General features: G+C 39.1%; 1 protein-coding gene across 3 annotated transcripts in view; it reads right to left on the bottom strand.

Moving 5' to 3' along the window:
- Positions 1-11,746, bottom strand: part of LOC136852521 (angiopoietin-2) — a 272,843-nt gene extending 261,097 nt beyond the window's left edge. For 2 of the 3 annotated variants that reach the window (XM_067127224.1, XM_067127223.1), the window contains exon 1: positions 10,894-11,201. In XM_067127224.1, the coding sequence (XP_066983325.1) occupies positions 10,894-11,072 (179 nt within the window). In that variant the 5' untranslated portion in view covers positions 11,073-11,201. Of the gene's footprint in view, positions 1-10,893 lie in introns of all 3 variants that reach the window. The other variant, XR_010857174.1, reaches the window with a different exon arrangement.
- Positions 11,747-13,371: the final 1,625 nt, after the last annotated feature.

The raw sequence follows: 13,371 nt of genomic DNA, 5'->3' as shown, positions 1-13,371 counted from the left end.
AAAATACACCCGACTGCTGGCCTTATCGCTTATACAACTGCTGATCTACTGCATCAACTTGACTTGCTTTCTCATCTGCGTCTGAAACATTCTCTAGTAAAAAAATCAGCTCAACTTGAAAATTACAACACTGCAAAGGCAAAGTCGTTCCTTCGATACTTCTGCGGATGAAACTCAGGTTATAGCCCAGAGAGAGAGAGAGAGAGAGAGAGAGAGAGAGAGAGAGAGAGAGAGAGAGAGAGAGAGAGAGAGATGTGAAGTAACAACGGAAACTGCCTCAAACACTATCATCAGAAAATGAATCCCATTTGAATTTTACTAAACTATGCATTGTCATCCCACAGATACTTCCACTGATGCAACGCCATGAGATATAGATATGCTATACTTGTGTGTGTGTGTGTGAGAGAGAGAGAGAGAGAGAGAGAGAGAGAGAGAGAGAGAGAGAGAGAGAGAGCACCTATCGAAAGACGAAGGAACAACGAAAACGCAAAATAGAGAGTTAACTAACTCAACGCGAACGAGCTTTCGTTGCTCTTTCACTCCATCGAGATTGCTGGAAACGTGTACTTTTGATTGGTGATATTCGGCAACTCCTTCCTCCCCCGACATGACCCTTCATCCCCGTAGAGGCTCCTCCCCTACCCTTCGCTTGAACGTGATCGGAATAGACGATCGCTTTCGCAGTGCCGACACTCTCGGTCAACTCTAAACTTCCCCCGATCAGATTACGCCTAAAACCGGCACTTCCTATGAGAAGATTTTGCTCTTTCGTCCCCATATCATTCACAAATACACATACAGTCCTTTGGCGTGCTTATGAGGGCATACAAACGCTCGTATCAATATGCTGGTTAGAATCCATGACCACTGAGCGACCCAAAACCCTTCGGATTAAGGAAACTGGAGAGAGAGAGAGAGAGAGAGAGAGAGAGAGAGAGAGAGAGAGAGAGAGAGAGAGAGAGAGGTGGCTCTTGTAAGTCAGCTCTTACATAAAGAGCTGTTCCCGTCTTGTTCGGTCCACGGGGAAACCCAAGTCATATCTACACGATGCGATGAAACACAAACCGAGGAGTGATATGACCCACGTTGGGAAACAAAAAAGAAAAAAAAAAGTTCTAATAAAAGAGAAAGCGACTCATAACGATACTGAATAGGAGAAACAATCACCCGATACTTTTGAGAGAGAGAGAGAGAGAGAGAGAGAGAGAGAGAGAGAGAGAGAGAGAGAGAGAGAGAGAGATACAAAAAAGTTGTCGCAGATGTGGTCAAAGAAAAAGTGACAGGCTTGAGGTCGCGTTTGGCTATTTTTCGCCAGTCAATGACTATGCTTCCAATCATCCGGTTAAAAGGAGCGACTTCATGCAGAAGTTTCGATATACGGACACTGCTTTAAAAATATATGCGACTGGCTACGTGTGCGTGTGTGTTATAGAGAGAGAGAGAGAGAGAGAGAGAGAGAGAGAGAGAGAGAGAGAGAGAGAGAGAGAGAGAGAGAGAGCATTTCAAAATAGTCTGAAATGTAGCAAAGAGTGAAAGTAAATCTTGATAAAAAGAGGAAAACCATCTTAACAACATGCAAATCCGGCGTAATATATGCGTAATAGCTGCGAACCAAAACAGGAAGAGATAGAGGTGCCAATATACTGAAGTTACAGGAAGGTGATCACAATTAGTTAGTGAAAGTCAGGCAGACAATTATCTTTATCTTATCATAGGACAATTTCCTGAAGATAATTCCAACCCTCTGCCATATTCATTTCCTTAATCTAAATTCGAAACTTGTTATTTAAGTGCAATAGCACTACCTTCCTGAAGATACTAATGAACATCTAGTAATTGAAGCCTTCTGAAATGACAATCACATTCCAAGAGAAAGAAAAAGAGGGGAACATTTTAGTCATTCCACGAAACTTGAGTTTTAGTTTTCTGTGAAAGAAAACTACTGAGACGGCTATTTGTCTGTCCGTCCGCACTTTTTCTGTCCGCCCTCCTGTCTTAAAAATTACTGAGGCTAGAGGGCTGCAAATTGGTAGGTTCATCATCCACCCTTCAATCATCAAACATACCGAATTGTAGCCCTCTAGCCTCAGTAGTTTTTATCAACGCTGTACGACAGGCCACCAATGGGCCGTGGCTAAAAGTTTCATGGACCGCGGCTCATACAGAAAACTCGATTGCTCCGAAGGAACTTTGGTGCATTTTTTACTTGTTTCTTCTCACTCACGGTATTTTCTTAATTCTTTTTATTCCTACACCCACGCATATCAACACCGACCAAATGCCATAACTTACCATCATTAAACAAACTTTCTCTTAGCAATGTTTATCACTCTCCAAGCCTTCAAAACATAAGCATCAAAAACATCCATATAAATAGAAAATCTTTACTTAAAATACTGTACAGCATCCCTAAAATACCAGAAATTTCAGAATATAAAAATCTTTATGATGCATTCGACAAAAATAAATTGATATATTAAACTTTTGACAAAATCTCATACACACACACACAAAAACATATATATATATATATATATATATATATATATATATATATATATATATATATATATATATATATATATATATATATATATATATATATATATATATCACTATACGCCTTCCCTACAGGAACTGGCTTCAAAAGATGTAGGACTACCTCAGTCGACAAAATTACAGGTAATCAATTAACTAGCAAGGTCAGCAGGGGCACAGTGGATTTCTAATAAAGGCGTGCAACCATCCAGTCACCCATGCCCAGAATTCGAACCTGTGTCCTCAGACTTGGTAGGCCAGAGAACTGACGATGACTTTTGTCCGATCAAACGCCCCTTTCAGTTGGGTCATCTGAAACTGACCTTGGTCCCGTATCGAGCCAGCGGCCAAAGTAGGTCACTGCTCTATCATCGAGATTCTGCTCATGCCAGGATAGAGCAAGAAATATGCGACCACACAATGGAATATAGGCAGGATCAGGGTAACTGAGTATCGCAGCCACGGCAGCTTTCTAGAGGGGACACATTCACGCATGCACGGGAAAAACCAAGAGCAAATGATTGAATGCCCAATGAAACTTTCACTGGGTTTTATTACAGAAGTGACTGGAAAAGTGTTGACTTTTTTTTATGTATATAAAAGGCAAGGCAACATTTTTCCGCGATGCAATTTACTGAGTCACATCTTCTGGAATTTTGTCTTCGCTTCCAGTCATTCAGAACAAGAATTCCCTCCCTTTGTTTGTCCTCTGAAGTCCTTGATTCTCTCTTATTTAGGAAAATGTAGGTACGCAATCGCCATATCCGGACCGCTTTAACACAAATAAAAGTTTGCTTACATAGTAACAGTGAATCAGCTAATCTATTTGCCATCATATGCTTAATGTCTTCAGAAACAAAATGCTTACATATTTTAGTATATATACACATACATGCAATTGTAAGTATTTATGTATGTTTATGTTTATATATATATACATATCTCTCTCTCTCTCTCTACATATATGTGTGTGTTGCTGTATGTGTGTAGTTAAACAGCACAGAAAAGCTTAAGTAAGAGAAAGCCTTAAGTACCATGAGAGAGAGAGAGAGAGAGAGAGAGAGAGAGAGAGAGAGAGAGAGAGAGAGAGAGTACACAACCTATTTGGTCTATCAGCCAACATCTTTCCATAGCATTTTTTCCCACGATTCGCAGATGGGATGCATCCCAAGCTCCGAGATGGATGCTGAGATGGAGTCTCGGATAGAGAAGTGACACCCTCCTTAAATGGGAGCTTTATGGGTTGAGATGACGCAGGATACAGCTCAGATGAAGATGGAAGAAGGAGAGAGAGAGAGAGAGAGAGAGAGAGAGAGAGAGAGAGAGAGATTACAGTAAGAAAGGAACATGCAAAACAGCAAAAGAATGAGTCACGTTATTTCAGACTGACAGAGGAAAAGACTGTAATTTTCATAAAAGCAACAAATATTTTTTAGTTATCAGTATTTCTGCACTTCGCTTGTAAGCATGGCGCCCTTTCACAATCATGTTCCTAACATACAAGGGTGCCCTCACCATTAATTTGATTACCTATCACTGCCTGCCCAGCTACCTTCTTTGCCAACTCTTGCCGCTGACTGTTACGTAGATTAGTCTATTTCCAGGAAGAAGAACTGTTCAAGGTTCATCTTTTATTTTTAAACTTATTAACGGGAGTAAATTAATAATCACTTCACTTCTCTCCGTATAAAATCATTTTGTATTTTCCCATATACTAACATAAATAAACATTACCTATGTAACATTTTTTGAAAACTGTAAGACAAAATACATGCGTATACCGACGCCTGCATGTGGACGGAAATGCAGCACTGCTCAGATTTAAGTCATCAAGTCATTATGCCATACCTCGGGTATAGCATTCTTGGTCTCCTGGTGTCAATCCAGCTGACATGTCTGAGGTCTTTCATTTACTGCTGAAGACCGTCCTCATATGGAAGATGGTGAATGCTTGCATCTCACAATAATGATCTGACAAACAATTTGCATGTTCACTTGCAAAAGCGCCAAAGACATCGGCTTAAGTATCTTTTTTATAAAGGTCAACATCTCCATTTCCCATTATGGGAGGGCATGCATTTAAAAGGTGGGAAGGGGTAGGGGTTAACACAAGAGTATTGCCCTCGAATCTCATAACCTAACCTAACCTCCTAGCCTAATCTAACCTAACCCAAGCAAAGTTACCTACCGTTCGACCGAACCCCGACCCCCAAAACTCACACCAGATGCGGCATCACCCTAAACTAGCCCGACCCAAACGGGTGCAGTTAACCCAACCCCCTTCATGTATAGTCTCCATAAAAGTCCAAGTAGTAGTGACTTTAACATCTCAAGTTATTCGGAATTTATCATTATTTGAATTTCAAACAAGATTTTACCTTCATTACCTTACTCTTTCTTTATCAATTTCTTTTACAGTTTTCGCTTCTATCAAATTTCACGATTATTGTATCCTAAATCGCACTGATCACCCTGAGACTGTACAATCATCTGGTAAAATATGAATACCCAAATATATAATCGTCGTACGAAAATTATGTAAAATTTTAAAAATTGGACCAACCATTTCTCTTTTTAGGCTTCTTCATCTAACTTCTTGGAATCAAATATCAGTTCTCATTCGTTTACCAATGGTATATTATACGGGACTTACTGTTTTAACAGAGGTGTCAGGTTAATACTGTAATAGCACCAAAGTGTTACAAAAAACAACTCAGATCACCACGGAACTGAAATTACGCAGAATAATACAGAAATATGAATATATGCATATACATCTAGGACTGTATAAGAATAGACCACTCGTAAAATCTTCTACTACCGTTATTTTATTCAGTCGTGCAGAGCAAATAGTTTTTAGCCAAACTTCTAAGTTCAACCTTCCCGAGTCCGCTATGGAATCCTGACCTTCTGTGCTTCCAGAGATTTCCAGTGATCAACCTTCACCTGACATTACCAAATGTGCAAACTGGCTAACACTTCTCTCTTGACGACAAGCTACTCTCATTCTGTTACATTCGTTTCTCTCTCTTCTCTCTCTCTCTCTCTCTCTCTCTCTCTCTCTCACACAAGCACACATGAACACACACATATATATGATGTATATATATATATATATATATATATATATATATATATATATATATATATATATATATATATATATATATATACAGACATACACATGAACACACACATATATATGATGTATACATATATATATATATATATATATATATATATATATATATATATATATATATATATATAGACATACATACATAACTACATGGATATATACATAGATAATTTCTCATTAATAACGAAATTGTTACAAGTCTAAGATACGGCATAAATAATAAATACAGTTACAAATCAAATGACTCCGCCGGTGAACTGAATAAAGAACAGAGCTGGTTTGTACAATTCGTCATGGCTGGCTAATAATGGTTCCAGAGACGTTTTAAAAGAACAAAATCATTTTTAATATTTGTATAATATATAACTTTCATTAAATCGGCACCAGATGATACATCGTCTATTAAGCTCCATTAACAACTGCACAAGCCTGCACGCCCCCTCTCCTTTTCCTTTCTTAAAATAAAAATATTCTGTATACTGCACAGTATACAAACATATGCATACAAAAAAGAGAAAGGCTGGCAAGAAGTTTACAGTACTTATAACTAAACACGACTTGGTACGAACATGGAATTTACTTTGCTATAACCAGACTGAATACACTCACTCCCGCCACTCGAACAGAATCGACCAACAATGGCAAAAGAACAAGACTGATGATAAGGACGGTGTCTACGACGATCGCGGAGATGATAATGAGAAAAGATCACCAGTATCATCAGGGTCTCGTCTGGAACAGCTCCAGATGATGTGCCAAGAGAGAGAGAGAGAGAGAGAGAGAGAGAGAGAGAGAGAGAGAGAGACTGCGGCGGAGGGGTGCAAGGGGGTGATAGTACAAGTCTTGAGAGGAGGGAGGGGGTGCTGGGAGGGACTGGGTCTTAGTCAATACATCGAAAGTAGTATTATAGGACTCCTCTCACACCGAGCTTTTTTACTTACCGTCTACTACAGTTGTCTGACATTGAGATTATTAGACTCACCTCCTCACACACAGAGAGAGAGAGAGAGAGAGAGAGAGAGAGAGATTCTTACTACTTGACACGACATCATAACTGCGGACAGGAAAGAGCAAACGTCTAAATGGGAAATACAAATACTAAACATCCTCGCAACCATAACGAGAATGAATGAAAGGCAGAGCGATTGGGGCTGTGTTTGTCAATCGCATCTTGACAGGATCTAGTATCCTACGACATTTCTTGCACGTTACAATACCTCCAGGAGACTCCTACTGACCTCCCTCCCTTACTCCCCCCCAATCTCTCTCTCTCTCTCTTATATTTCAACTACCCGAAGCCTTATTCAATGGCCATTGATCACTAACCAACATCCCTTAGTCATAAAACTACTCTGTTATCACTTCACAGCCCGAAGTCCCTTGTACATTTTTGGCTATACCAGTCCGATGATGTACCTGCAAGCCAGGTAGCTGGGGCCTAGTAGCCTCGGCACCTTTCAAACAGATGGTCACTATTTTCTTGCTTAATAGCCCATGCCAGGTCTCAGCACGGACCAGGCTAAAGACGGGGTCGTTGCTTTACCAATGACATTAACAAAGATCGACGATTAAAAATGGCGTTATGACTAATCTTTCGCTTTCTCACTTACACAACACAAGCGTTCATCTCTCTCTCTCTCTCTCTCTCTCTCTCTCTCTCTCTCTCTCTCTCTCTTAGCTAAGGCAATGAACTGATATGGTGAGCGGAAAAGACTCAAGAGAAATGAAAGTGAATAAAGAACAAATATTCTACAGGGAAGGCAACGTCAGGTCGAAAGAGTATTCACATGCCACTAACATTAAACTTATCTGCACATCTATGAGAGAGAGAGAGAGAGAGAGAGAGAGAGAGAGAGAGAGAGATATGCATCAATAACTGAACAAGCAGAAACACATTTGACCTCGTGCATATATATACATACATACATACATATATATATATATATTATATATATATATATATATATATATATATATATATATATATATATATATATATATATATATATATATATATATATATATATATATATATAAAACATATCTAAGTCTATTATCTGGAAAGGAGAGAAAAGAATAATTTGTAGAGAAAAGATTACGAGAACTTAAACCACATGCCAAATGAAAGTCCATTTTAAAAGTAATTTATTTCAGTGCTTCCCAAGACTAAGACTGCCATAAAAGTTATATTAAACATAATTTACAAGAGAACTTCTGTACTAAACAGATTCGTATGCAAACTGAATAAACAGCACAATTAAAAGATTTTGAATTTTCCTACGAAGAAACACTGAAAGCAAACACCTGTCTCATTACTGTTGAATCCTGTGTGTGTGTCAGAGAGAGAGAGAGAGAGAGAGAGAGAGAGAGAGAGAGAGAGAGAGAGAGTTTATACTTAACTACTACACGGAATACACATAAGATTTAACGCTAAGAACACCCTAATATGACGGCGTAGTCTGAGTCGCTCAAAATAGTCAACGAGGCACAAAAATTAACAAGCGTAGAGGTAATACACAGTTATGTAAGACTGGAATATACAAAAAACTTTCGATAGCATAACAAATTATAACTTATAATAATAAGGTCAACATAAACACTCTCCTTCTCAAGCACTAACGAATTTCAATGCATGGGATGCATTTCGCAAAGCAATAAAAGCAAACCGCTTTCTTTTCCGGCTACCTGACCTTCATCTAGACTTCAACGCTGTGTGACTTCTAAATAACAGTAAAATCAATCAGTCTTTGTCCACAACAAAAGCCCATTTAATTACATTTACAACACGTTTGTACCCCTTACATTCGTTGTGGAAATAGGCTTCACATTTTATACAAATCGCTAAATACCCATACACTTTTTCGCAATGGTTTTTGCTTTGACGATTAGTTCTTCCATTCGATTACAGTAAACATTCATTTGTTTGGAAATTACCTGCTTTCCTCCTATACAACTGTATGAGTTTTCTACTAAGTTATTTCTCATCCATGATGGTCATCCACAAGAGCGGAATACTTAAGCTAATCTCAAGATACCTGAAAGGCATAAACTACTTTTATTCGTGGACAGATACAGAAAATCCAAACACTAGAAATTTACAACAAAGAGAAAAAAAACGGAATTCCATAATCCGGTGTAACAGAATCATTCACGTTTGACCCGAAATGGTTTAGTACAGATTCAGAACATCATTTTGCTAAAATAATGAGATGTTTTAGAATCAAATGATCTTTAATGCGGAGGCGTTACAAAAGTTGTCTTACATTTTGAAAAATACTCGGATGGCACCGCAACTGCAGCCCATAATCATAAAATTCGAAAATCCACTCAACTCTAAAATGCTATTGAACTTTCTCTCTTCACCGAAGCGCTCTCAGTCACAGCTAATGTCCATAAAATCTAATGGCCATTTAGGCAATTTTAATGACACGGAGATTATCGTTTCATTTAAAAAACTGCATAACTTCGAATGAAAATGAAATTATGCTTTGTTCTGTGGTCCAAGTGTCCGCTGCAAAACTGGTGACTTTAAAAAAAAATGGAAAAATAAAATTAGCGAGTTTTAACATCCCGCAACACTCCAAAGATGGCAAAGTACCGAAAATAATGATCCACATTTTACCTAAATTCCCATTCAGAATTCCGTGACGGATTCAGCGTCTTCACATTTTCATTACTTCCTTCTTCGTTTTTCTTTTACATTTTTTTTAACTGAAGAGAAATCATTACTTTATTGAATGTAAAAAAAATTTCGGAATTCAAACAACAAAGATGATTATCCTATTCGCAAGTTACATGAAAATTGCTAATCAGAGTCTTTTCTCTGTCTTCCTTGAGTCCCTGGAAACAAAATAAACCGAAAATCATAGAAGATAAATGAAGAAACTCCCTTAAGATATTCTTATAGAATTTACGATAAACTAAAGTACATTACAGGCGTACAGCTGCAAGGGGAGGAGAACACGAAAAGTTATTCTTCGTTGGAAAAATACCAAAACTTAAGTTCTCTGAAAATAATGATATACAGATACCAACCTTTGAGAGAGAGAGAGAGAGAGAGAGAGAGAGAGAGAGAGAGAGAGAGAGAGAGAGAGAGAGAGAGAGAGAGAGAGAGATTTTTAAAAAGTAATTAAGCCATCTAAAGTCACCAAAATAGCTTCCACACCAATAACGAAATTTAGGGTGCAGGCTGCACCATCATACAGTATATATATATATATATATATATATATATATATATATATATATATATATATATATATATATATATAAATAAATATAAAATAAATATATATATATATATATATATATATATACTGTGTATATATAGTGTGTGTGTGTTTTCACGCAAGCGTTATCTCTAGGTTTACCTGATGCTATGACTACTAAAAACAATGAAAAAGAAGAAATTGCTACCGACAGCAGTCGAAACTTTGGGTTAGTCTATAATAATAAAGCCGACTATTCCGAATAAATGAATTACCAAGCCTATAACGTCAGTTGACAACAAATATGATGCATGTTAATGAATGCTTCATGCATGATACTAAAAGTATTCCCTTTCTCTTCACAAATATAGATGCCAGAGCCAGACAGGCCGCACGCGGGAAGACATTTCAATCTATCAGCCATTAACTGATGCTAATGACCACAACAGATTCAAGTAGTTACCTACATTAGCGTGATAATGGACTTATGAATCACCGGAGTCGCTAAGGGTAACTCAAAGAATTGTACATGAGACGACATTGATGCCATGAACTGCATACTAATGCTCCTTTTTTTTTCTTTTTAAGAGAGAGAGAGCTCATAACGGTTACTAATCGATTAATAATCATCGTCTTCGCATAATAAGAGTAATTAAATCCATGGTGCCTTGAAAATGTATTTTATCTACTTATTCTCAGATTTCGTCCTTTGAACGAAAAGCCTCTTGAACTTCATAAAAAGTGTAAAAACTTCTGAGGACATAAAAAGTGTAAAAACTTCTGAGGACCAACATATAACATAAACCTACTATATATCACTGAGGTTTTCCTACACTGGGTCCTTATGGTAATATGGATATGAGCGGTCTTAGGATAACCATGCATATTTAGCAAATCCTTGTTCATCCATTTCTCATTCAGATACACGTAACGTTTTCTTCAAGACATTATTATTACTATCATTACTGCCAAGTCTCACTTCTTTCTTATTAGAGATAGACTGACCTTTCAGACTGCCTCGCCACTCTGGAGAGAACATCCTCTGCCTCGGAAGGAAGGGCGTCTTCCGAGATCTTCTCGGGCAACGGGCTCGAGTCTCCCTCGTCTGGCGTGGATGAGGACGAGGTCGAATACCGAAAGTTGGCTCCCAACAGCACCACTGTGAACACTGTTCTCATATGCATCGTTAATGTGTTCTTGTACACTTACGTACACTTTTCAGATCGATTTAGACACAAACACGAACGGGACAGACACATACACAATCACTGGCACCCACACAACGCAATCCTCCCCTGCCTTTTTCTTTTCCAGCCAGGTCGCACGATAAGAACATTCGGGGCTAAGTCAGTTTTTTGAAGATTTTCTTTCTCAGTATTTAGTTTGAAAACCAGTTTCTTTTAGTATTTCAGAGATTCCTCACAAGCAGATCCATTTATATCCAAGCACCATAAAGGGTAAATTGTCAAGAGATTTTCATATCCAAGTGGAGAGACATGATACCGGATTTGTATATGGAAATTTTCTGATTAAGTTCACGCAGACATAACGTTGGACGGATCACTTTCAAACACTTGTTTAAATCCTGAGAGAAAAAGAAGTCTGTGGAGAAGTTCCTTCACTTCGTCGTAACAGAAAGAAAAGGGCCGCTTAATTGCCACCACTCAGCTTAATTAGTCCAACAACAGCACTTCATAGCAAGTAGCAACAGCGAATAGCAGTAGATAGCAGGCACCCAGCAGTAGTCTTAGGTGCCGGAGAAACGTCTGCCCGCACCAGCAGGAGGGGATGAACAGGAAGGAGTGACCAGGCGTAACACAGCGGGAGGTGTTGTGGCGGGAGGCGTCAAGGAGTGACTGAAAGAAAAGTGCAGTGAGGTCTCTCTCTTTCTCAGTGCCACATACACTAGGGCGGCAGCCTCACATCGGCGGCTCCACCCCCTAAGGCGTCCTTGAAGTACCTGGGAGGGGGGGGGAGACGAAGGAGGAGATGGAAAAAAGAAGCTGGAACAAGAGGAAGGAAAGGGGAGGGGCGACGTAAGCAAAGAAATAAAGAAACGAAAAATATCTCAGCAACTGGTCGCGAGGATCTAAAGATAATTTCCTACTGGAGCATTGAAATTACCTTTCCCAGTGTGACTGGAGGAAAACGACAGAACTATCAAGGAAAGGCTCAGAAGTGTCAGTGCATCATGATGAATACAGTGTTCTCTTTGGTTGTGTTTTTCTTTTGTCACTTTTCGAATAGTAGTCTGACAGCTTCGAAGGCTGAAATAATTTGGAAACCGAAAATATTGCAAAATCTGATTTCAATAAATGAAGAACGTTTTATTACAGATACTGAATGTAAGGAAACGGAGACAGGGGACGGGGGAGGGCACTAGGGTGGTCTTCCAGTAGTGGGGTATGGGCACGGGGTTATTATGGTCTCTCAACCGGCCACGAGGGATGCCGAGTGCAGCTTGGTCGGTGTCCAAAGCCCGACTAACCAACTAGCCGAGAGACCTACTGCCTACCTGCTGAAGACCAACCAATGTGACGCCACTTTCACTGTTCCCCGAAGCACACACGCACACACATACATACACACCGCGGTGCCTCGGTGGACCTCCTTTGCCACCTCCAGCCTCCTCCTCCTCCTCCTCCTCCTCCTCCTCCTCCGCTAGTTTATTTCCATCTGCAATTTCTTTCCTATTCACGCCTTTTTCCGTCTTTCTGTCTTTTCCTTCTCAATAGGGTCGAGCCCATTTACCCTTTCTGATCGTTACCTTAGAGTGGCGCATTCTACACTGGTAAGGATATAAGGAATTGTATAAGAAGTGGCCAGTCTTAACTACCTCTTCTACTATGTTAGTCTGTTATGGTGAACATAAAATTATCATGCATGAAGTTCAGTCACTCTAAGAAACGTGATGCCCTAAATTCCTGATGTAAGCAAGATATATAATTTTTTTTTACAATATGCACAGTTGTCTGCATTGACGATTCGCTATTCCATAAAATATTACCCATCAAATCTATGTGAATAACTTCCAGTTCATTAACATCCTAAAGAATCTCATTAACAATTCAATTCACGTCACTGTCAAACCCACCCAATGCATTACTAATCCACCACACTCCACTGAACGTCTAATCTTATACCAGTTTTCATAACTTTGTCGTCATTCCTGATAATTCGTCGATCTCTCCCACAAACTTACTTCCTGGAGGATGCATTAATGATGGCTGCACTTGGGACCATGAGTTTACAAGACCACACAACTTCATCATGGGATTGCCGTGTCTATGAAGACTCTCCACACATGTTTCATGCATTTGATGCTACAATACACAGGCAAAAGCAGCTCCTTGTGGTCATCATTTCTGAACTTAAATCACTGGTTTGACTACCATTTACAAACAACTCAGCCTCTCATCCCAGGCACTCAGTACTCTTGACAATGCCCAATTAAGATTACCGCTCATTCAGAGGCAAGCGAAA

This window comes from Macrobrachium rosenbergii, chromosome 25 (genome assembly GCF_040412425.1).
Source record: "Macrobrachium rosenbergii isolate ZJJX-2024 chromosome 25, ASM4041242v1, whole genome shotgun sequence".
Classification (NCBI taxonomy): Eukaryota; Metazoa; Arthropoda; class Malacostraca; order Decapoda; family Palaemonidae; genus Macrobrachium; species Macrobrachium rosenbergii.
The sequence above is the reverse complement of the archived record's forward strand: the minus strand, read 5'-3'. Positions and strand labels throughout refer to the sequence as shown.